A 24,635-nucleotide genomic window follows, 5' to 3' on the forward strand; every position below is an offset into this window, starting at 1 on the left:
ATGGGGGCAAGACTGCGCAGGGCAGGAACATGGAGCACCACCAGCCCTGATGGGCCAGGCCTCTCGGAGCTCAGTGGGAGGCCGTCTTCTTCCCCCTTGGCCTACCTGAGTGCAAGGCAGCTACCCTGGATCGGGCCCGCAACTGCTTGCTGTGCAACTTCCAGCCCAACAAAAAAAACAGATTTATGAATTCTTTTTCAGTCACCGTGCAGAGTTGCTTGGGGGTTCAAAAGCAAGAGGGGGAAATTAATAATAAATTAAAATACAGTGGGAGGTTGGTTTGTTAAACAGTTTAGCAGAGGGTGGCATCTTTTGTGAGCAGCAAGCACAGCTCTTTGCAAGGCGTATCAGCTCGTGCACTCTGAACAGCCAGGCGAAAACGAAGGGCCACAAGTGGGGGGTGGAGATCAGGAACAAAAAGTAAATGGGATTCAATTTAACTTAAATGATATTAATTAAACATAGTGAATAGGATTACTCTATAGTCACATGACTAATAATGTTGCTCTTCCAACACATTAAAAACCTCATTTTGGCGATAGCTTTTGTGGGGCGGGAGCTGTGCCAAGGCTTTCAGGACTCCTTCGACCTGCACAGGCTCTACCTTGTTCAGGCTGCCTTGGCACCTCAGATGTAACTGTTCCCAAAGATCAGACTCCGTCCAGTGGAATGAAGCACTTATTTGCAGACAAAGCCAGCCACTGAATTGTCTGACCTGGGGGCAAGTCGGATGACAGGCTGCTGTGGCCATCCTTCCAGCAGTTGGGTGGGGTGTCCCAGCCTCCAGTCCCTCTGCCAGCTTCGCTCCTAATATGCCCTCAAGAATACCCAAGACCAGGCTAGGAGGAACAGGATTTATGTTGCATACTTAAAAACCACACTGCTTGGAAAGAAGAGGAAGAGGAAGAAGAAACCAGGCCCTACTTCAGGGCAGAATATGCAAGAGGCAGGCCAGCCATTGAGAGATGGAGGAAGGGGAGAGGGGAGAGAACGTGGCAGGGCTCTGCTGGGAGGTCTGCCCCCGTGGTGAAGGACTGGCACGGCTTACATGATGCTTGCTGGAGTGAAGACGGGGGCAACGCACAGAGTGTCCATGATCTCCCAGCCGCAGGAGAGGGGGGCACATGTGCTCTCCCGATCCTCTTCTTCCGGGTACAGCGATTTCCCCTTGAGGAGCTGGACGGCTTCCCTGCAGGAGGAAGAAGTCACCTCAGCTCAGGTTTCGGGACATGGGTCATAGGGTATGTGGACCACTCCCGTTTCACTCCCACTCAGCAGACACTTAAAATACCAGGATGCCGTCTTGTCAGCCCTGGGAGGTAGACCAGATCAGGAAACCAGCTCCCCAGGAAGACGAAACTCTATTTTATTGGGACAGGTGCCAGTCAGAGAATCTTGCAAGCCTTTCTGCCCTCTTATACCCCAGGGAATTAGGGGGAGCCACCCTGCACCTCTTCCTACTGCTTTTTCTCCTCTCTGAGCTCAGTGCAAGCTTCTGCACCAGTTGCTGTGTGAACGGCTTCTGGGTGGTTTCTCCAAGGTCACCTCGGTGGCTCCCTACAAGTAGCATGCCATTCTGTGTTTTTGAGACCACAGTGAGAGAGTGATCCTGGCATTGTAGGAATGCTCTGCATTCCATGTGCTTTCGTTATTCCAGAATTCAATGTAATAAAACTGTAATAAAACTGAAAAGCATGTCTAGCGCTTTCATGGCAGAAGCGAGGTCCAAGCCAAGAACATCTGGTCCCTCGTGGGTCCTGTTTCTTAGTTTGCGGCTTTGTGGGGTGGAAATGCAGCCCCCCCTTCTCCCCTCCTGGAAACCCTCTTACCAGGCCATTCTGGACATCGCGTAGTGTATCTGGGCGGGCTGAGGTCCCTGGAAGGAGGAGCGGGCCAGCACGGTGTGGGCCCCCATGTTCTCAAAGACCAGCCAGTCCCCAACCTGCAGCTCAGGGAGTTCCAGGCCATCTGCAATTCGGTCCAGCCCGTCACCTGTCGGTCCCCAGAAGCTGCTGCTGTGCAGAGGGACATCTGGTGGGGGTTTCTACAAGGACGAGAAAAGAGCTGTAAAAAGCAGATCTTCTGTGATTCTCCGCAGCTTCAGTTCAGGCTGGCCTTCAAGCTGGTTTCAAGACTGTAATAATCTATTCCGAGGCGTTTTATAAATTCTTGGAATCCTAAATGCATATATTTTCAGAATTTCATACTATAAGTTCTTAGACATTCAGAATGTCTACAGCAACTGATTTTCAGTACTGTAACGTTAGCTGCTATCCCTTTGCCTGTTTACATAGCCCTACGGGAAAACCCAGTGCCGGATCAAGGCAGACCCTTCTAACTAAAGGGTCTCCCAAGAGTTCGGGGCAGCTTCCGGGGAGATCCCCTGTCGTTTTATCTCCCCAGCAGCAACTTGAAGAAAAAGGGATGGCCCAAAGTCATGCACTGAGTTTCCATGGTTGCAGGTGGACCCGGACCGAGGTGTCTTCGATCCTAGCCCGTCCTCCCCACCACACCACACTGGCCTTCCTTGAGCCCTACCCAAAACACACGTTGTGACCCGCTTGGCACATCGAGTCCTCTCTTCCGATTTCCCCTGGTGCCAGAAGAGAGGAAAATGGGGTGTCTGCGGGGAGTGGTCGCCCACAGCCCAGAAGGAGACCCCCAGCTGCAGGGAATGCCAGTATGGGGGATTGGAAGGGTCTCCTTGGGAAGCAGGAAGGGAGCCTCGGAGCACTTCTGATGCAGGAGCTGTCCCTCTGAGCCTGTGGGAGGGCAGAGGGAGGGGCCCGGACGTGGGCACTTCTCCAGCGCCCACGGGGTGCTTGGGCTGCCTATTGCGGAGAAGGGAAGAGCCTTTTGCTTCCCAGGCGTTGTCCCTTGCTGGGTCGCGGACTTCGCTTACCTTCAGCAGGACGGGGATGGGGCAGATGTTGCTGAAGAGGACCGAGCCAAGAGAGCCGTAAACCCCATCGTTCATGTGGTAGACGAAGCTCTTCTGGCCATCACGTTCTTCCTCTGGGAAGAGCAAACAGCACAGTGCAGTCAGGGGGGCCTGGGTGGCAGAGGGCGAGGCTGACGGAGAGCCACAGCCATGTTCCTTCTGCACGGGTTGGCGGGTGGCTTTGCTCTCGCCTTGCAGGCCTCCCGTTTGTGGGAGACTGGGCACCCTGGGCCTCCCGGCCTTGTGGGAAGGCTCTCTTCCCTGGGGGAGAGCAGGATCGAATGCCAGTGCACAACATCAGAATTGAACGTTTCTGCCCAGCCACAGAGTTGCAGCAGAGCGGGTAGAGACAGACATGCCCCGATACGCCCACGCAGGGCTGGCTTGGGCTAAGGCTGAGTGGGCACTGGGCTAGGGCGCCAAAGCCTAGGAGGTGCTAACCCTGCCCCTACTTCCAAAAACAAAGGCCACAAGAAAAACAATTTAAATTTAATGTCCTAATTCTATACATAAAATGCAAATTTGTATCAGCAGGAGGGGCGCCATCAGTCAATGTGCCCAATATCCTCAAACCGTCCCTGTGCCCGCATTACACTATTGCTGTGTGAGCTGCCCTGGCTTCTCGTAGGCTTCCAGGTGCAATTCAGTTGATTGTCAGCCGGCAAAGCCCAACTGGGCATGGGTCCAGGTTATGTGCTGACCACTTGGCTCCTATTAATTCTGCCCCTGCCCACCAGATCTGAAAGACACTGCATACTCCTGCTCCCTCCTGTCAAGCAGTGCCATCTGACGGGAGCCATGAAGCATGCCTTCTCTGTCACAGTCCCTGCTCGGTGAAGCAGCTCCCCCACCCCCAGTTTGGACAGCCCTAATCCTGTTGGCCTTTCGAAAGGCACTGAAGACCAGGCTGTTCCTGTGGGCATTGGACTGGGGCATTCAGTGAATCCAGCTGAAGAGATGGTTAAGAGATGTTTTTGGGAAGTGCACTCAGTCCTCAGTTGCTGTGTGCTCTGTTCTGAGGTCAATTGTTTCATGATTTTTAAATTTGAGGGTTTTTTTAAATTTTGCCACTATATAAGTAAAAAAATAGTTTATTTTAACTGTAGGGTTGCAAAACAGCTCCTGGCAAGCCTTTTAATTAGGTTTAGAATGGGATGGACAGAGAGGAAATGTTGGCTTTTTGATTTCCAGCCAGGCCCCAAGGGAGGCAGAGCTGGGCAGTTGGAGGACCTCCAAGGAAAGACAGGCGGGGCATCGAGTCAAATGAGGGGCAGCATGTTTGGATGGATTCACACACCACGTCAAGCCAGGATGTGGCCTGTTTCTTTCAGCCTTGAGATATCTGTGTCCCCAGTTGCTGGTTTGTAAACTGGGATGGACAGCTTAGCATCTGCAGGCCCCGCAGAGGAAGAAACCTACCGTCCAAGCCTGGCTGATCCAGAGGAACTTCCTTCTTCGCAATAATGTTGACCACCAAGGTAAAGGCTGAATTCACATAGTAGCGCCCCAGCTCAGCAAGGATCTCCACCCCACAGCCTTCGGGGAAATAGAGGTCCAAGGCAGAGTTGATCACAGCTGCTGTCTGAAAGAGTCCGGCGGGCGGGAGGGAGAAGAGCGGAAACCTCGCCATTATACGCACGCCATTATACGCACTGCCTTGGACTTTGCAGCTGTTGGGAAAAGAGGCAGCTGGGGCCAGACCATGACCATGGCCAACTTCCTGGTGGTTGGTTTTCATAACAGCACACAGCAAGTCAGGTGGGAGGAGGTCCTAACCAGGATGCCAGTATGGCACAAAGCGTGGGAGCCCTTCCATCCACTGCAAGGACCTAGTCCGACCCCCTCCCACCTTGCCGTTGATTCTTAAAGAGAAGCATTTGCACAAGCACTAACTCTGCAAAGGACCTCACATTTCAAATGGTCCTGGTTGTGCTGAGCTCATTCTCTCAATGAATGTGGCTAAGGGCCTTAGCCTGGCAGGTGCTTGACCCAAGCCTGCAGGCTGAGCAGCACCCCGGGAACGGAGCACCAGCTGGGGTACCTTCCTGGCCACTCTTCCTGCCTCCAGGAACAGAGGGGCTTGGATGCCGCTGCTTTGGAAGGCAAGCAGAAACAGCCTGGTTGGGGGATCTGGGGAGACCTGAAGGAGAGGGCCTTCTTCTGTTCTCAGGGACCAGATGGGCCCTGGGCAGCAAGACGGGGTGTGGATGCGAGGTAGCCACAAGGAAAAGGCAGAGTCCTCAGTTGCCTTCAGTTAAGGGAGAAATCCTGGGAGTGGAACTTCCTGGGGATTTCCCCAGCCAGGGGCTCTGACAAGCTGAGATGTGGCCCAGATGGTGCCCCTAAAGCACCAGGTGGAGGTTGGCCCCCACTTCCTGCCCAGGTCCATACAAACATTAAGAGCCAAGCCCTCCTAACCCTGGCTTCTCTTCTTGTATGGAGGTGCCTCCCCCGTCTCGCCTGTCATTTTTAGTCTCGTTTCTGTGTCTCCACTCCAAATGGCTAAAGCCTTTCTGAGCTGCCACCTCCATGTTCAATTGGACTACAAGACACATAATTCATGATTACACAGAGTTGTGCTGCCATGCAGTTGTAGTCCTGCACATCCGGAGGGCTGCAGCCTGGGGAAGGGTAGCCTAGGGTATGCGTTTCACAAGGCCCTCCAATTCACAATGAATCTCTTTTATTGCATTTACTAAAATCAGATCAAATCAAATCAAATACAGCAGTTACAACAGATTGGATATATAGCTTCTGCATTATATATTTATTTATTATTGCCTATATTAGATCAGCTGTAAGGGGCTCTGTGCTGTTGAAAGGACTCAGCCCTGCAAGCAATCAGTGCTAATCTGGCTATGATAAGCATCGTTCTGGGCTCTGCCTGGATAGCAGGTGACACATAGAACACACCAGCCACCTGGGAACGGCAGGACAAAAGGCGCTGGTGGGCATTTGAGGACTTCCTGTAAAAGTTGCAGTGGAAGAGGATGGGAGCCAGTGCCTCACCCAGCAGCCCCTGCACAAGGGCAGGTTCCTTCCGCAAATGGGGTCTCTTGACTCTTCTGTCAAGAACTGTGGATCTAAGATATTCAATTGCACTAACAGGAATGCCTGGCCATGCTTGTGAATGGCGAGTCACTTGAGGTACCTAGCTGGTTTAGAACAATTAAGATCTTGATGACTATTTAGTCTGGTTTTATTGTAAACTGCCCAGAGTCACTCTTTGAGTGAGATGGGTAGTGACTAAATCTGAAATATAAATAAATAAATAAAATCTTCCCACTCAAGCCTTGGAAAAATTTTTGCTAACTTCACTTTGAACTTCCATGTCCAGAAACTTTGCTTAAGATTTGCTGTCAACAGCTGTCAGCAGAGTTAAGAGGGACCGAACCTCACGAGAATTGAGTTTAGCCTTAGTCAGTAACTGTGGAGCTTGTCCATTCTCTGGTCTCTACCTTACTGAGCCCTGCTTCTGCGTGAACACAGGGCCACAGTAGGAATGCGCTCAGTGGCCTGGAAGAACATTTCAGTCTGAATCACCTCCAGGTTAGCAAAACTGATGCAGGAGCTCAGCTGGACCCCATGGAAAAGATAAGTCTGTTGTGGCTCAAATAATTTGAGAATTTCTGGAAGGTTCTCTGCATCTTTGGAGCAGAAGGAGGAAGTGAGAAGCAACAAGCAGGATACAAAACCCCAATACCTGAGTATGCCACCTGCTTGAAGCACACCCTTTGATTCTCCAGGCTAATGTTTTGGGTTTTTTCATATACCTTTCAATTCTTGACTCAACAGAAATTAGAGCATGGCCCCACACATCAAGGCCCAAGCTTCTCCTGGCCAGCTAAGAGGTTTCTGGAGCCAACAACATGCTCCAAAAGCAGGAATCAAGCACGAGGACTCCTACCTCTTCGAAGCGCCTCCTAGACTCTTCAGCACTAGGAAGTCCTCCTCCAATGTCCAGGAGATGCATTTTGTAGCCCAGCTCTGCACCCATTTCCATGACCAGGCGAGCATCTGCTATGGACTGTGTGAAGATCTGAGGGTCGGTACAGCTGCTTCCAATGTGGAAGCTATAAAGGAAAAAAGGTGAGTTGTCTGTGAATACTTATATTGAAAAGACTTGCTCAATGAAACTGTGGGGTGCACTGCTAATGCTGCCCTCTGCCTGACTGCCTGGCAACTTCCATGGGCCACCACTGACTCCACCCAGATGTTGCTTGCTCTCAGACACTTCCATGGCTTCCTTTCTTTGGCCAGAAAAGGGTACTATGGAGAGCTGTGGGATTGCCCATTGAGCAGGTTCTCCCATGTCTCCTCCTGGATGTTCCACCTCTCCACTGCCTATGCCCCCTTCAACACAAGGGCTTTGTGGTGGGTGCTGTCAAGTGTTTCTGGGCAATGCCCTGTGCTCAGCCTTTTAACCAGATATTGTTAGCCCAGCGATCAAAGGCATTGAGTCCTCCAAGAAAAGGTGAAGGAACTGTGGCAGTTGGAAAGAAAGAACCTGGTGCCCAGTGGATGGACCAGGAAGGGCTGGCAACTGGCATGAGAAAGGGATCTCTGCCCCTACCTGATGCCCACCACCTCGATGTTCATCTGCTTTGCAATCTCGAGGAGATGTCGGCAGGTTTTAAGGGTGGCACCAAATTTCACACTCAGATGATTGGAGGACCTGGAGTCATCAGTAGCCAGTTGCAGAATCATTCTGGGGCAATGGGAGGAACAGACTTGTCTGGCTACAGTTAACAACTGTGCTTTACCTTTTATTTAACACTAGTGTTTTGCAAGGAGCTTTAGGTGTGGCTAACACATTTGAAGCTCTAATTCATAAACATCCAATAGAAGCCACAGTGGCATCATGTGCATCATGATGTCATTGTACAAATGACACATATTACATAATTAAGGTCATTTTTGAGATGATGTTCATGACGTGTGTGTCTCTCATTCACACACAAACGCTGTCAGTCCTCTAAGGCAGACCAGACTAGGAAATCAAAGTCATTCAGGCTAATACTACTTTTATTATATGGTTATAGTAACAGAAACGTGCAAGTCTAAATGCGCTTCCCCCCTCCCTCTGTCCTTATGAGAAGTAGAGAGGGTCTTGTCTGAGACGCTGATTCAGATTACAGTTCTGGCCCGGACTCAGTTTTCTTTTATCCGACCGTTGTCTTGGTTGCGGCTCTTCCTCCTGTCCCACAAGGTCATTCCTCCTGCCCATTACACACACACACACCCCCTATGGATGCCACTGCCTTCCTGTCCACCTTCATATACTGTATTGTGCTATGACAGCTTTTGTTTAACTGTTGTTTATTGGAAAAGAAACCAACAGTTGGCTGGATCTGCGGAACACACTAAACCAGGAGGGGTCCCAGTGGGAACGTTTGATATTTTAAGAGCAAGAAAATGGTTGCTGTGGAACCAGTCACGAAGCCCTTTATTGGAAAGCAAACTGGCGAGGCTGCTTCATTCCACGCAAAGCACTCACTAACAAGCTCCTAAGGCAGCCTGTTCTGCTGCCGAGCAGCTCTTCCCACTAGGAAAACTTCCCCACTGTCCAACTGAAATCTCTTTCCTTGGAGTTTAAGCCCACCGTTACTTGTCTTGTGGAACAACACTACCCGAGTAGGAGATCCGGCCAGAGAGGCAGGCTCCAGGCCCTGTCCACGAGGGAAGCCCATCTGGCGGGACCCAGGAAGGGGCCCTTCTCTTGTGGCCCCCGCCCTCTGGAACCTCACCCCCCCAGAGACCAGAGGTGCCCCGACCCTGCTAGCTCTTCATGAGGTCTTAAAGGGCTGGTTTTGCCATCAAGCCGGGGCCCTTTTGGTGTGGATGAGCCCATTTACTGGTTATGTTAACTGGGATGATTATTAGCCTTGTTGTGGGTTGGTTTTTTGGCTGCTGTTTATGTTATTTATAATTTTGTTTATTGTTTCTATTCTGTTTTTAACTGTTAGCTGCTCAGAGTCATGTCCTCGAGATGGGCGGCCATATCAATTTAAAAAATAAAATTCTCCATCTTCCATGTGGCAACCTGTCAAAAATCTGAGGGCAGCTATCCTGTCTCCCTCCAGCCTTCTCTTCCCCGGGCTAACCACACCCACTTTCTCCAACCGTTCCTTCCAGATCCCTCATCTTGGTTGGTGAGCCCAAGGAATGAATCCGGTCTGTTGAGGTTTCTATCAACCATCTCCAGACGGGCACTGAAATTACAGTATATTCACACAACACATTTAACGTACAGTTGAAGCCTCGAAGCTACATTCACATCATATGCTAAATTTGATTAGCTTTAATCTTGCTTAGTATTTTTCTGGTTTAACGTGTTTTGCAAATCCAACTTTAGTTTACTGTTGATTGAAAATATGTGTGAACCCTGAAAATAGGTAATTCAGTAACCAGGTTACACATGTGCGAACCCAGCCAGAAAATCTCCCACCTGGTTTAATTCTAAATTTTATTTCACTGAATAGTGCTGATTAACTTGCATCTTTCCAGGTTGTGTTGATGTGATTTGCTGGGCCATCAATTGGCCAGCCACGTTTTAACTTAATAGGTTGTGTGAACCCAGCCTGGATTGTGCTGGTTCAGTGTATGGTGCAGCCCCCAAAACTTGGGCTGAGTCTCCATGGACCCTGGGAAGCCAGTTTGTAACTGCATCATGCATCCACCCTGACTATCCTCACGGGCTTGAACAGGAAACACAGGGGTTCAAGAGAGGAAAGAGTGGAAGGATGAGTTGCAGCATATTTGCTTTGTAATTGTTCAGGTTTGGCTACCTAAAAGGCAGGAAACTGAGTTTGTACTGTAAGAATTGCAAAGCACTTGGTTGTGTTCATACAACATCATGACTCATGGCTAACTAAACCCTGGTTTAGTTAATTAACTCAGTTGCCTGGCTCTGCACTACGTGCTGAACCATTCAGTAGCAAAGATTGCATAATGCCCTAAGACAATAACTACTCATCCCATTTTTTTACTTCAGTACTCCTGGCTCTGCTTCAAATTCACAGTATCTTTCCTCCCCTTTTCCTTGAACTGAACAGAAAATTTGTTTATTTGAAGAGAATAGAGTGCACACATTTCCAGAAAGCTCCCACCTTCTTTAGAGCCAACCAGGAGGGATAAAACCTCTTCTCTGCTACCTGAAAAACTTTCCAGCAGTCCAACAGCTCTTCAGGTCTTCTTTAGTCCCTAGTTATGGCTGCCAAGACCCCTCCCCCATTCTTTGCAACTGCCCCTTCCAACATAATGCCCACAGATGCTGATGGCCTACCTGGCAGATGGGTACCTCTGTGCTACCTTCCCGAGCTCCACTTCGTTGTCAAAGGTCATCAGCTGCACGGCTTGGCTGGCTGCGTATCGGATCAGGGAGATCTGCTTGCAGGGGCTGGTGCAGATGATCCTCTCTGGTGGAACTCCAATACTCCTTACCAGGGCCATCTCTGTCTGGAAGGTCATAACCAAAGAAGCTAAAAGGACCAGGCCATCTGAACTTGGGGGGCAGGGGTGGTGCCCCAGACCAAGACCAGGCTCTGACTCTGACATTTCTGCCTCCTGTGGAACCTCACTGGAGAGAGGCAGTTGCAAGGGGGTTCAAGTCACCATGAAATTCTGACCCTAAGGGTCCAGTGACCCATGAGGCCAACAGTGGGCTTGAGAGTCAGATGCTCACAGCACTTTGCATTTCTTTCCTGCTGTTCTCACTGCAAGTGTTTCCTTGTGATATGTCCCTTGGCCTGCTCTGCTCTATTGTGTGTGGCAAACCCAGGGACTTAATTCTGGATTTCCTTCTTAATTACCCCCAGGACTTTTCGCCTTCCAAGTCCTCTCTTGGGACCCTGATTTTTCAACCTTCCTTCCTTTTTTTTTTAAGTGTCACACGTATTTTACTTATCATATTGATCCTGAACTTTTTTTTTAACAGAAATGTTTCAGAAATAGTTTGCAAAGCCTTTGAGTAGATGCTGTCTGGAGGGGCTGCTGTCCACAGCCACCTGGCCTTGCACACTTGGGGAGAACTCTCGTGGATATGAACTGGTATTAGAATTGCTTCATTCTCAAAACACACAATGCATGTTCCAAGTATCCATCCAGTCTTTCTTAAAAGCCCATTTTCTTTTTTTTCTGATTGCTTTTAAGCCAGGTCTTTGACACACCTAATGCCAGATGTTCCCAAGTACCAGGGGGGTTCCAGTTGTAGTATTTTCAGATCTACTTGAAAGAAACGGTTGGGGGAAGATGCTCCCATCAGAGCAGCAAGGTTTCCTATCTGCAACGTGACTGACTAGAGGGCATTACGAAACTAGCAACAGCTGGAAAACAAGACTAACATTCGCATCTGCTTTTCTTCCCATGTACATAAGTGTTTGTGTGCTGCAGGACAGTTCCACAGCTCAGGGGACCCTGTCTGGGCTGCATGTGCAGCCTGCTCAAAAGGGAAACAGCACCATCTATCCTTTTCTATGGGGTGTCCAGAGGAAGTGTTCAAAAAAGTCAAGATGGTGGCCAGGACAGTGCAGCTGAAGCTCTGCCTCTTAACCTTTTTGACAGCACCCTGCAGACACTCCTGCTTCTCTACATGGGCCCGTTCTGCCCACCTTGTTGGTGCAGCTGAATCCAGCCCCCAGCCCTGCCAGCATCTGCACCACTCCCTTGCTGCTGTTGCACTTCAAGGGGTAGAAGGGCTTGACACGGGGCAGGGCCTTGAGGAGGTGCACATGTTTCTTCACCACATCCTCGAGATTTGCCACAAAAAAGGCTTTTCGGCTGCCCTGGAGAGGAAGAAGCACAATCAGCACCACCCGCAGACGGACCCATTTTGCACCCAGCTCTTCGGGGGCCTCCCCCTTCTTTAAGATTGGGCTCAGGGGACTTCCCTTCAGATGCTACATCCCCACATCCCCAGCCAGCTCCAGGTGGGTGTCAGTTTGGTCATCACTGCCTATCTCAGGAGTCTCACAAGATAGTTGTAAAAACCAAATGGGAAACTCTCCTTCCATTTCTAGGAGAGAGGGTGCAATAACTTTGGTTGCACAAATACTGCAATGGAAAGAGCTGAGTTCTGTGCACATTATGGAGGCCTGGATGATAGCTGCCCTCATCCTTTACCTGCCCATATGGCTTAGCCACCCTTGCCAATGGGGACCCCACACCCCAGGAGGAGTATACATACACCCACACCCACAGTCCCTCCATCCTCAAGGCATGGAAAGCCAACCGTCTTGGTCCTCACCGTCTGGGCAACCTTGAGGAGGAGAGTCTCCAGGAGATCCCTAGTGGTGAAGCCCTCCTCCACCATCATGACATCCGATTCATCCAGGTACCTGGTCATGGTTACCACCAAAGGAGGATCTTGCTTCGAAAGCCTCCGTCAGTAGAGGGGATAGTTTTTAAGTATGCAACACACTGTGGAGGGAACGGGAGACACTAGGAAGCTCCTTCTCAGCGTCTGAGATGGCAAAAAGCTACTTCACAGCCGTCACTCTTCCACCACTCTGGACAGTTTCTATACACAGGAAGACTAGAAAGGGTTCCCCTTCTTGAACTCAGCAGGAGATCACTAAGGCTCCTGCATCCTGATGCTCAGGAGGGCAAAGGACTCCAGGTTGGAAAAGGCATCCAGAAAGTCTGGAGATATATTGGCCAACTTTTGTGCTGAAAGTTTCATGAAAGCTTATGCCTTTTGATGAAATCAGTTAGTTGGGAAAGGTGCTACCAGGCTCCTAATCATCACATCTACGTATACAAGTAAAGACAGTGCATTGACCTAAAACTAGGTCAGTGTATTTGCAACATCTGTCCTGCTTTTACTTCCTCTGACCAGATCCAGGTGGAGACAACTTTGTCTTGCTTGCTGAAATGCAAAATGCCAGCATGCTGCTTTCCCCCACACCTATGAAGGTGGTAAATGTGGCTGGATGGTTTGCACATTGCCTGCCCTTTTGTCTAATGGAACTTTCTTAAGTTGGATGGCAGGGTCAACAACGAGCCCCACTGGCCCCACTAAGATCAGTCATTTTGCTCCAGAACAGTCTTTCTCAATATTGGCAATTTTAAAATGTCTGGACTTCAACTCCCAGAATTCCCCAGCCAGCACGAAGGGCTTTGGACTTCCAGTGCCTCTCTGCTCCTCTGAGGAAAGAAGGGCTACTTTAAGGAAGAGCAGAGAGGTGCAGAACAAGCACCAAGTCCAAAGCATTTTTGACGTGTGCACAGCCCTTTCAGAGTTTATCCAGAGCAGTGTTTCTCAACCTTGGGAACTTTAAGCTGGCTGGGGAATTCTGGGAGTTGAAGTCCACACATCCTAAAGTTGCCATGGTTGAGAAACACTGCTCCAGAAGCTTCTTAGAAGATAATGGGAGGTGGGGGAGCACTGCAGTCCATGGCTGAGTTTGGAATTGTGCACAAAAAGGGTGTGTGTGCAGACAGCAACCTTACACGTTTGTCTTCTGATAAACAGGCGCTTCATCTCTAGCCCTGTGCCAGCCATTTCATAAATAAGCAACCCCTCCCACCGCACCCAACTGCTGTCAGAATTCACTTGTGGCCTTTGGCACACAGCAGCTGCCGATTCCAGTTTTATAACAAGAAAGGTTTTAGCAACCTTCTCTTGTTTCTGTTTAGTGTGCGTAAAATAAAGAGTTGTGGGAAAACTCAGGTCAAATCAGAACTGTTAGTGAAGTGATAAAATTGTGAGGGTAACTTAGAATGTGACTATGGAGTAAGAATGCAAGAACTCCTGGCATCCACAGGGTCCCTGTTTTCACTGATGAACTATGGGATGGGAATTATTCACTTCTCCTGGCATGCCCATGTTGGAAATGGCCATCCAAGTGAGTTTTAGAAAACATTCTAGAAACATGGGTTTTGACTTCCTGCTTTTTGCTCCAGCAGAGTTCCAGAAAAAAGAGAAAAAAATCCACAGGTCCCACCAGTTCTGATCAGTCCCGTGCTTTTTTCATGTCTTGGGACGCATCAAAGGAGCCTCTGACAGGAGAGGTGCTGCCCTGGGCTTCCACTGAGCTGGAGGAGAGAGTTGTGGATTGCACGACCAGGAAGGGGTTCACCAAGGAGAAGCGTCTGTGGAAACCCTCGGAGACCCAGCGTCATCTCACCAAGCATTCATTCACTCAGAGGGTAATTCCTGTTCCCAGGCCAGCCCTCAGTCACCTGTGGGGATCCCCACTCCCTCCATCCATCCATCCATCCCCCTCCAAGCATGGAAGAAGAAAACTTGGTAATGAGCTAAACGGGATAGCAGCTGGATAAAGTTATCTGGGAAAGCGCACGTGGATGTGTGTCTGTGTGTCTGTGCGTCCACAGTGTGTTAAATACTTCTGGCAATTCTGTTAAAAAGTGTGCTTTCCTCAGATTCTCTCAAACACAGGCCTTGGCCCACCTCACCCGCCAGACTCTCTCCCACCCCCCAACGGGTTGAACAGAGAAGAGGGGTCCTTGACCCACATAAAAGGGTTAAGTGGGGCAGAGAAGAGGGAGCAGGGGCCGTACCCTGCAGGGCCTGACCTCCGCTGCTCCTGGCTTCTTTCCAGGCGCCCTTGGTCTGGGGTGGCGGGATGCTCCCCCTCCCGCCCCCCGTCAGTCCTTGCCCTGGGGGGGCCTCACCGTCCCGAAGCCTTCCTCCTTCCCGAGTGGCTAGGTGTAATGCCAGGGGGGTTCTCCGGTGAACTCTGAGCTTTTGCAACACCCCGAGGCACAGTTGCTGCTGGGGATCCGAGGTCTCTGCGAGAGGGGCAGACAGAGACAGGCAGAGGATCAGGGCTGGGTGAGCTCCCCTCTCGCCCTCCTCTCCCCTCAGCCACTGCCTGAGCCCCTCCCGCCCCCCACCCCCCAGTGCTGGGCCCCTCTCCTTCCTTCCACCCACCTTAAAAAGCATTTAAACGGATTTTGCCCATGGGTCTCCCAAGAGTAAATACAGGCTTCGGCAGTGGCTCCTCCTCCTCCTCCTCCTCTCCAAAGCCTACACCATGCAGAGCAGCACCAGCTAATCTTCCGCTCTGGGTGGATGCTGGTCCCTTATATATCACCCACCCACCCCTCTGCATCGCTGCTCACAAGAGTCGCCTTGGCAACCCAGCCCAGCCATCCGATTGGCTGAGGGGGAAGAAACAAAGCACAAGGCTGGAGGGATGCTGAAGGCCGGACTTGCGGTCCAGGGGCTGGGAAGGGAGTGGTGACCGTGGCTGCTGGCTGGCTGGCTGGGGTGGGGGGGACAAGTTGCAGATCAGGGTCTCCCCAAGGAACGACTCTGAGCGTTCTATTAGGCCATTTCAGTACTGGGAAAAAAACCATCCTTCTCCCCAATCATGTCTGTAGTTTTGATTTTATATAATGGAGAGTGATGTTTAGCCTTCCTGTGCTACCTATTATTGCCTTTGCTGTTTTTACTGTCTAGGCAATTTTGTAATTTACCCCAAGTCTGTCAGTTATTGGTCAGATTAGGAATGGGGATGATGATAATAAAAATAATCTACATAAATAAATAATACTCAGACTGATCATTTTCAAAGCCTTGACAGGCTTTCTGTTCCCATTAGCTTGTTTAAAATAGCTGACTATTTTCACACCCTGCCTTAATGAGAAGGGCAGGGAAATTAGACCAAGGACTGAAAGATGCCACTTGTCATTTAACATGGTGTAGCTTAGGCCAGTGTTCTGCAATCTCAGCAACTTTAAGGTGGGTGGACTTCAACTCCCAGAATTCCCTAGCCAGCTCTGCTGGCAGGGGAATTCTGGGAGTTGAAGTCCACACACCTTAAAGTTGCCACGGTTGAGAAACACTGCTGTACAGTCAGGGAATGGGGTTTTCTTGGGTAAACTTCCAGTCTGGACCGATGTCACCAAGCCCACCCCCTTTCAGAACATACGTTGGGGCAACCCTGTGCTCTCCAAGTGCTCCTTCCAATCAACATTTTCCTTACTTTTTGGTCTGATCCCTAGACGGCACCAGATTTTCCCACCTCTCGACTGCCACCAGGTGGACCTATGCAACCAGATCCGGCTGCTAGAGAACTGCTGTTGAAGAGCCGAGTTTGAAAAAAGAGGGTTGGGGTGGGTGAAAAAGACTCTTATTCCAAAGCAGCAATCATTGCACTATGGATATTGACAGATCAATATTCCTTTTAAAATGCAGTAAATAGAAAGCAGTGAAAACCGGAGTTAAAATGTCCCTTGGGGTGGAAAAACCTCCGGCGAGAGAGCCAAGAACTGGAGAGGGTCCAAAGGATCAGCTTACTGGCCTCAGTGAAGCATGCTGCGGTGAGTCACTCGCACCTAAGGCGAAGGGCACCAGGAAAAGGTCCATCAGGCTCTGGTAAAGGAATTCAACACAGTATATAGAACAGTGTTTCTCAGACTTGGCAACTTTAAGGTGTGTGGACTTCAACTCCCAGAATTCCCCAGCCAGCCATGCCTCTTAGTTGCAGATTAATCTTAATCGGTTCCCCAACCAGTTTAATCGGCCGGAGGGAACACGCGAGAGCCACTTCCAACCACGAGGCGCCGGCCGCACAATTTTTTTATACAACACCCATTCTCAGGGAAACACATTTGCATATATATATATATATATATATATATATATACGTGCTCCAATCAGCGGCTGCGCAGCCCAGGTAAGGACGCCCCTCCAGCACCCAGCGAGCAGAGAGCGCGCAGGCGCAGTTCTCCCATCCCGCCTCCTTTCGAGGACACGACGCCCAATCAGAGGCAAAATCCCGCCGCCATTGTAAGGCGATTGGGCGAGAACCACATCCGCTGCCGGAGGGGCGGCCGCCGCCGCCAATGGCCAGGCGCGGAGGGCAGGCCTTCCGCGCGTGGCTGCCCAGGTCGGGAGGCGCGGGAGGTGCCGGTGAGCGCCGTGATGGCTCCGAGCGCGGAAGGCGGGCAGGGCACGCTGGGGCGCGGGGTCCGGAAGGGCGTCCGGGCCGTGCTTCTGGGGCCGCCCGGCGCGGGGAAGGGCACTCAGGTGAGAGGGCTCAGGCGATCTCCGTTCACTCCGACCCACTCGGGGTGAGGCACCCGCAGCCCCTCGGCTGGACTCCAGCTCCCATCGCCCCCGGCCGCCCGAGAACGGTGGACTCCAGCTCCCATCGCCCCCGGCTGTAGTGGGCCCAGGAAGGAGCCCGGCTGCCCCCGGAGGAGCCATGTGGGCCCGGGTCGCGGGGCCCGGCGGGGCCCCTGGCCCAAGTTGGCAGAGACCCGCCTGCAGCACCACCCTCGGTGGGCTCCCCAGTCCGTGTTTGGGGGGCGGGGGGCAGGGGGCAGGGGGGAGGGAGGGCCCGCTGGGGCCTGGGGGTGAGCCGATCCCCTGCTTGGGAAGAGGCCAGGAGCGCGTCGGCTCGACGCCCCCGCGGCCCATTTCCAGGGAGGGCAGCAGGCCCGCCTCGTAAGAGCACCCCGCTTCCCGCCCCCGTGGCCCAGCCGGTGGGTCTCGGAAGCAAGCCCGGAGTCCGTTGGCTGGCGCTCAGGTTTCTGTGCAGAAACGGAGGGCGTTAAGAAATGCAGCGCTCTGCACGAGGCGTTGCTTAATAAAACTCCACCGCTGCGATTAAGAAAGCTGCGGCTGGGAGAGCGGGGAGACTCTGGGCCTAGATCGTGCTTTTCAAACTTGGCCACTTGAAGGTGGGTGGACTTCAACTCCCAGAGTTCCCCAGCCAAGCCATGCTCTGGGAGTTGAAGTCCACCCACCTTCAAGTGGCCAAGTTTGAAAAGCACTGGTGTAGACCATGACAGGAGTAGGGAGAGTGAGTGTGCAGCGCCTTATTTAAAAAAACGGAACAAAAGTATCATCTTCTTCCAAAGGATGGTTTCTCCCCGGAGAGAGGAGTCAGCCCCGAGGGTTGCAGCATCTAGAAGCAGTAGCCCTGAGGCTCAAGTTTCCAAGGCAACACCATCTTGTAACAGGCCCCCTGTGCTGTGCCCTGCTCTTCCCCCCAGGCTTCCTTCCAAGTGAAGCTCTTGCGCTTTGCACTGTTAGGCAGGGCAGCCCAGTGTGTCTGAAAGGATTTCTTGCAAAACAGGCTTCTTTTGCCTGTCTCAGCAAGATCTCTTCAGAGTCTGCCCTCGACAGTATTCTCGAAACTCGGGCACGGTTCCTTGGGGGCACGGCTGGTGTGCTGCAAAGATGCACAAACCGGACCCACTCAGAGACTTGCAGCTTTGGCCTCTGGCCATCAGGCTTCCAGACAGATTGTTCTGCCCCAGCCCAGCGTCAGGGGCTGTGGGATCCCACATCTGGTGTCCTCTCTTGGACAAGGTGCAAACAAGGAAGCAGAGTATCTGGATTCTCTTCTCTTGGCCTTCAGGTATGGGGGGGGGTGTACCAGAAACCAGGTAGGGGAGGGTAAATTCGTCCTTTTGGAGGCTTCTGATAGAATGCTGTGGGGAGCAGGTTGTTACTGAAACTTCTAGCTGACTGGTGAAGGGAATTTTTTATATTTTCTTTGATATTCATTTTCTCAAAGGATTGTCCTTAGACACCGTGATAGCCCATAAAAATGGAAATCTTTAGTAGAGAAGGGATCATGAAATATTCCTTAGTATTTTCTTTTTTTAAGATACATGGTTAAGATGCAAAAGGAATTGGTCTGTATTTCCTCTCGTTAAACCAAGAAGCCATGTTCTTTAGAATTCCACAATTTCCGGCTCCATTTGCAACAAACACTAAAGGAAAATGGAAGTGTATAACCATCACAGGCACCTCTGACTCTTTGTTCTCTTTCGCCCAGGCTCCCCGGCTCGCTGAAACCTACTGTGTGTGCCACCTGGCCACAGGAGACATGTTGAGGGCGATGGTGGCTTCTGGCTCAGAACTGGGGAAAAGGCTGAAGGAGACAATGGATGCTGGGAAGCTGGTGGGTGAGAACACTTCTCTCTGAGTTAGTTTTTGGGCTGGGCCTTCTAAGAAGCTAAAGTTCAGAAGAACCCTCTGTCAATTGAGTGTTGAGACTCCCAGAAGTTGGCTTATCCCAGCCTCTCCCATCCTGCTGTTCCCCAAATAACAGACTTACAGGGTCTTGCAGGCAGGGAGGAGTGATGTCACACGCATCATGACCTCATTGTGCAGGTGAAATCAATTATGTCATTTTCATCCACATTCTCATTGTTTGCACAGTGACATCATGCTGCACGTAACACCATGGCTTCCATAGACACCTCTAAATGGACTAGAGTCCCATCATGTCCAGCCAGCTTGGTGGCTGATAGCACCCTGGGAAGTGGTGGGGGTGGGGTGGGGTGGGGTGTGATGCTGGCTTGCACTATTCTTAGTGGTATCCTTCGCTCTTTGAATTAAAGGCTTAAGCATCAGAAATCTGTGACCAAACAGGCAGGTTGAGCAAGGTCGTTGTAAATCAGTTGTGGCCCTTTTCTGGAGAGGATCCAGTTCACCACTCTGATCATAAAATTTGATTAACAAAATGGAGTGGGACTTGATGTCCTAATTATACTGCCTTTCCATATTTAGGGAAGGGTGATTTATTTTATTGTTATTTTTAGCCTTCCTGGCTCTGGAGATGCAATGTTATTTAGTACGTTTCCTTCCACATTTGGAGCTTAGATTCCCAGAGAACTGCAATACAGGTCGTCTTTGCTTAATGACAATAAGTTGGACTAGCAACTCTGTCGCTAAGCAAAGCACGATGTCACATGACTGCGCTGACAGCAATTGTGGCAGTTCCAGCTGACATAATTAGGCACTATGTCACGCGATTGCCATTTGCGACCTCCTGCCGACTTCCCCATTGACTTCGCTTGTTGGAAGCCAGCAGTGAAGGTTGCAGACGGTGATCACGTGACTGCAGGATGCTGCAGCTGTTGCAAGTGCAAGCCAGTTGCCAAGCACCCAGGTCATGATCACGTGACTGGGGACACTGCAATGGCCACAACTACGAGGACTGGTCATAAGTCTCATTCAATGTTGTCATAATTTCAAACGGTCGCTGAATGAGTGGTTGCTAAATGAGGACTACCTGTAAAGGCAAATGGTGTTGAACCGTAGGGAAAATCAGTGGAAGAGAGATCTGCTTCCCCACATCTGCTTTCTCATAAATATTTCTTGCTTTTAAATCTGGCATTTTGCTTCTTTCTCTTGGGGGCCTCCACACAATACTTCTTACAGAGTTTTGCGGGGAGCCTGTAACGGCTAATCCTTACTTACAGCCTTCATTCGGAACTGTCTTTATATCAACATTAGAAAGCCTAGAAGTGTTGCAGTTGTGGCTGGATGGTCTAGATCAAGGTTGGGAATCTTCGCAAGCACCGGGGAGTGAAGCTGCCTCTCCGTCCTCCTGGAAAGCTTCTGAGGTGGGGCTGAATTGGGGGACATTTAAGAAGGCGAGGCCCTGGAGCCCCTTTCCTAGATAATGTGGCGATTTCTTCATTGACTCAGTTCATGGGGTGGGAAATAATGGCAGTTTATTCAGTGTTGAAGTCCAGAATAGAAATGCACACGTACAGCCCATGTAGGTGTACCTCAGTCAAAAATACAAGTGAGTTGAAGCTTGACATTTGATGTCTTTGTAAAAGCCATTGGTGGAGAACAGAATCTGGCTACAAAGGCCAGTGCTGGCTGGGAGGCCAGATCACCCCACGAGCACAATTTTCTAGTGGGCTGGAGTGGATCCGGTGGTTGCTGTACCAAATTGGTTCCTCTTCCTCTCTTGCAAGGTGAGTGATGAGATGGTGATGGAGCTGATTGAGAAAAACCTGGAGACACCCCTCTGCAAAAATGGCTTCCTCTTGGATGGGTTCCCTCGTACTGTGCGACAAGCAGAGATGGTAAGTTCTCTCCTTGGGTTGGAGATAACTCGTGCCCTGTCTCCCCCCTCCCCCGCACAGTGGAGGTCCTGTGTGTTGCAAATGCTACTGGGACACGGGGAGGCATATCCTGGGAGGGGGCATTAGTCCAGTGGGAAGTTCAAAGAAGGGACTGCGCTCTGGCTTTGACCCCACGTTCGCTGGCTGCATGTGTCTGCCTTGGTCCAGAAGAGATTCATTAGCTCCAGTGTGGATTCACTCAATGGGCATCCTTCTTTTCACAATTTTACAGCTGGATGAGCTCATGGTAAAGAGGAAAGAGAAACTAGATTCAGTCATCGAATTCAGCATCGTGGACTCCTTACTCATCCGAAGAATCACTGGACGGTAACTGTCATTTTCCTTGGGGGAATTTTGCTGTTCTCAGCCATCCAAGAAAGCCAAGGGCTGCGCATGGAAGCTCCTTGTAAAGTGAAGTTAGATTTGCCCACTTAGTTAGAAGCGTATTTCATAGCACAAGGTGAGTAGATCAGCAGGACGTGGCCAGTGCCTGAACGGGAAATACCTGGGACCCTACATATGGAAGCCTGGAGTTATGCTGCAAAGGCCTCTGTGTGTGTGTGCGCGTATGTGCTAAAAGTAAAAAACAAAACTCCCGTTCTCAGTGGCCTCGCATCACTCCCTTGATTTCACCAGTGCTGCAGTAAGAGACGTTCCCAAAATATTCCCTCTTCCTACCCTTCTATTTCATTTTAATTTCTGAAATAGCTTCCTTCATAACTGTTGCAGATCCACAAAGTTTCTAAAGTTTGGTGCCTATAGACTAGCTGTACCCCATTTGGATGCCACAGATTATGGGCTGATAAGGCTGAGGTTTTCCTGTGTCCTCTTCCAGGCTAATCCACCCAGGAAGTGGCCGCTCATACCATGAGGAATTCAACCCTCCCAAGGTCCATATGAAGGATGATGTACGTGTCTTTCCCTTTGGGGGTTTGTACTGAGATGCTTTTAGTTGGTCTAAAGCTTTATGATGTCTTTGGGCGATGGTGGGCTTCTAAAACTAAATTTTGTGTTTGCTTCTAGCTGTTTTGCTTAAGTTTTCCATCTTGGTTTCTTTGAATGAATCATTCAAAACTGAAGTGGAATTCTCACTGCCTGATAGGTTTTGAATAGTATGTATGTATGTATGTATTTATTTAGTATGGCATAGCAGAATGCAGCATTGTTGCATAAAGATCACAAAAACAATATATAGAAGTGTATAAAATATAGGACATTTGGACAATAAATTATTTTAAAAACACACAATGCATGAATAAAATAATGAATAAATTAAGTTACGTATGAGCACTTACTAAAGTAACTAAGCCCATGGCCCGATATCTAGATCATTTAGCCACTGGACAGCAGTACCCTCGAGATGATGTAGTTCTTGCAGGGAGCTTTGAATAGTATTGTTAGATGCTAGAATTTGGATGACTTGTGGAGTAGCATTGATTAGCACAGATTGTGCTTTCCAAACTGGGACAATGGTCAGTGGCAAAGGAAATCTTGGAGTCACATTAGCCATGGTGGTTTCCTTGCTATGGAGAGGAAAGCAAACAAAGTAGCTGAATATTCCGTGTATAGTTTTGAAGAAATCCTTGAAAATGCATAGGCTATGACGTTGGGATTGTGGAAATTACGACTCAAGTCCTGTGGAGAATGGCAATGTAAATTTCAATATCTAGGGCAGCCTTTCTTACCTTTTGACCCTGGAGGAACCTTTGAAATACTTCTCAGGCCTGGGGAACCCCTGTACATTCAGGCTCAAATATAGGCCAGAAGTTACAAAATTATTATATTCGTTTCATGGGTAGGCCTGTATATATGCGTTAACAGTGTTTTTAAACCAAAAGTAAGGAATTAAACTTACCTCTTTAATGTGAAGTTGCCCGAATTTGAAATGTTTTAAATAAATCGTGATCTCCCAGGGAACCCCTGGTGACCTCTCGCAGAACCCTAGGGTGCCATGGAACCCTGGCTGAGAAACCCTGGTCTAGGGTATGTTTCTCATTACCGTCTGATCCCTACTGATGATTAGCAATGTCAGGGTAAATATTCAAAACTTCGCATTTAATTCCGCAAAGGAAGAAGTAATTGATGTATGTGACTGTTGTAATTTGACACAGATTGCAGAATTTTGGTGCAGGTTTATCTGAACTGTATTTTGGGCAAAGTAAAAATTTTGCACACGTCACAGAATCCTTTGCTTGCTGGTGTTGTGAGAGGAAGGCCCACAGCACCACACAAGTCCCCACCCCCACCCCGCTGCAGGTTGCAGCAGGAAAGAATTTCTTGCTGCTCTCCAAGTTCTCCTCGCCCTGCACTCCTTAGGACTCTCCTGTGTCATGTCTTCTGCCTTCACCAGAGGTAGACCTGCCCATGAACAGTTATCGCCAATTACCCTTCAGCTGGCTGCCTTTGTTGCATTACTCTGAGGAGTCTTTTCCAGCTGGGCATTGGGAGAGGGCCCCGGTGGTTGCCCATGCGGGCATTGGCCAGCCGCCTCACTGTGCCCTGCCTTGAAGACCCTTGGCATACAGGGTGGCCAACTGGAAGGCGAATGGCTCCAGTCAGTGGGTCAAACAGGTACAGTAGCAGGTAAGGGTTGCCCTGTTCAGTGCCAGGCCAAGTCACTGACCCAAAGCAGTTGCTTCATGCTCTGTTGGCTGAAGAGAGGGACTGAGCCGTCGGGAATTGTCGTCTCATTGCCTCAGCAACAGATCAGTGGAACTTTATGCCTTCAGCTGCCTGGGGTAGCTCTGGCATCCATGCGCCTTAAGGGTTGGGTGCCAGGGTTTTCCAGCTCAGGAATCCTGAACGGGGGGGCGGCCTTTGGATGGTGTCCTCGTTGACGCACTGCTGCTCTTGCCAGGTCACAGGGGAATCTCTGATCCGCCGGTCAGATGACAACGAAGCAGCGCTGAAAACACGGCTGAAGGCTTATCACACCCAGACTACACCTCTGGTGGACTACTACTCCCAGCGTGGCATCCATACAGCAATTGATGCTTCCCAGTCTCCAGATGTGGTTTTTGCCAGCATCCTGGCAGCTTTCTCAAAAGCAACAAGTAAAGACCTGGTTATGTTCATTTAAGGCTCTTCTCTTCCTTTCTGGCACTCCCTTCTCCTTTCCTGTCTTCTGGGGTCAGCAGGAAAGAATGCTGTAGGAGTGGGTGCAAAACGACTGTGGAGAAAGGCTGTACCAGCAGTCCATTAAACAAACGTGTGACTCCTCATTTGTAAGGTTTACTTCTTTTTTTAATGTGCGGGTACTCTAGGGCTGTGTGTGCAGCTGGCCAGCAGGGGGCGCAGCACACTCTGGGGCCTTCTCTGGAGCCTGGAAACCTATTCAGCAAGGGAAAGGTCCGTTAGAATTGGTTAAATCAGGAAATGGCGCAATTTTTGCTCTTCCACCTACGGATCAACCTTTACAGGAGTGCTGAAGGTCCCACCTGAATAGCAGCAGGAAGGAAAGTGGCTGGCCTAAGCCTTGCCTCTGTAGCTGCAGACAATGGAATGCCGTGTCAGCTTAAGGGGGAGGGTGCAGCAGCACAGAGGTGTTCACTTGCGGGAACTATGGAGGTTTGGGTTGTTTATTCTTCTCCTTTCCTGCTCCGGGCAAGTGGAACTAACTGGCACGGCATGGGATGTCTCTGGGGCAGCATTCGTCCCATACTTCCATAAGCTGGTGATGAAAGAAGAAGCTTTTGTAGGCAGCACAGAATTCAGTGTCTGCTTTATTCCATTTTTTAAAAAACAAAACTTCAAGTAATTAGGGTTCTTTAGAAGAGGTGGCTGGGAGTTGGGCAGTAAAATTTCCAAGGGGCTGGAGAGTGGTTTTTTCTGTGTTCCACACAATCAA

The 24,635-nt window shown here is 50.1% G+C and overlaps 3 protein-coding genes across 4 annotated transcripts in view; 2 read left to right on the forward strand and 1 right to left on the reverse strand.

Moving 5' to 3' along the window:
* The window catches only part of YARS1 (tyrosyl-tRNA synthetase 1), a 277,651-nt gene that overhangs the window by 11,761 nt on the left and 241,255 nt on the right, over positions 1–24,635 (forward strand). The window lies entirely within an intron of this gene.
* Positions 969–14,690, reverse strand: AZIN2 (antizyme inhibitor 2). Of its 2 annotated transcripts, XM_063312609.1 has the most exons (10): positions 14,576–14,690; positions 12,186–12,358; positions 11,551–11,724; positions 10,227–10,399; positions 7,515–7,649; positions 6,849–7,014; positions 4,361–4,523; positions 2,903–3,015; positions 1,830–2,044; positions 969–1,189 (listed from the first exon to the last, which is right to left on the reverse strand). In XM_063312609.1, exons 2-10 carry the CDS (start codon positions 12,282–12,284, stop codon positions 1,045–1,047), a joined length of 1,383 nt encoding a protein of 460 aa, XP_063168679.1. In that variant the 5' UTR covers positions 12,285–12,358; positions 14,576–14,690; the 3' UTR covers positions 969–1,044. The 2 variants fall into 2 exon arrangements, with proteins under 2 accessions (XP_063168679.1, XP_063168681.1); XM_063312611.1 differs by lacking the exon at positions 7,515–7,649.
* On the forward strand, positions 16,802–24,009 carry AK2 (adenylate kinase 2). Its single transcript, XM_063311728.1, has 6 exons — positions 16,802–16,937; positions 18,700–18,825; positions 20,639–20,749; positions 21,021–21,115; positions 21,624–21,696; positions 23,646–24,009. Exons 1-6 carry the CDS (start codon positions 16,833–16,835, stop codon positions 23,865–23,867), a joined length of 732 nt encoding a protein of 243 aa, XP_063167798.1. The 5' UTR covers positions 16,802–16,832; the 3' UTR covers positions 23,868–24,009.

This window comes from Candoia aspera, chromosome 10 (genome assembly GCF_035149785.1).
Source record: "Candoia aspera isolate rCanAsp1 chromosome 10, rCanAsp1.hap2, whole genome shotgun sequence".
In the NCBI taxonomy this organism is placed as follows: Eukaryota; Metazoa; Chordata; class Lepidosauria; order Squamata; family Boidae; genus Candoia; species Candoia aspera.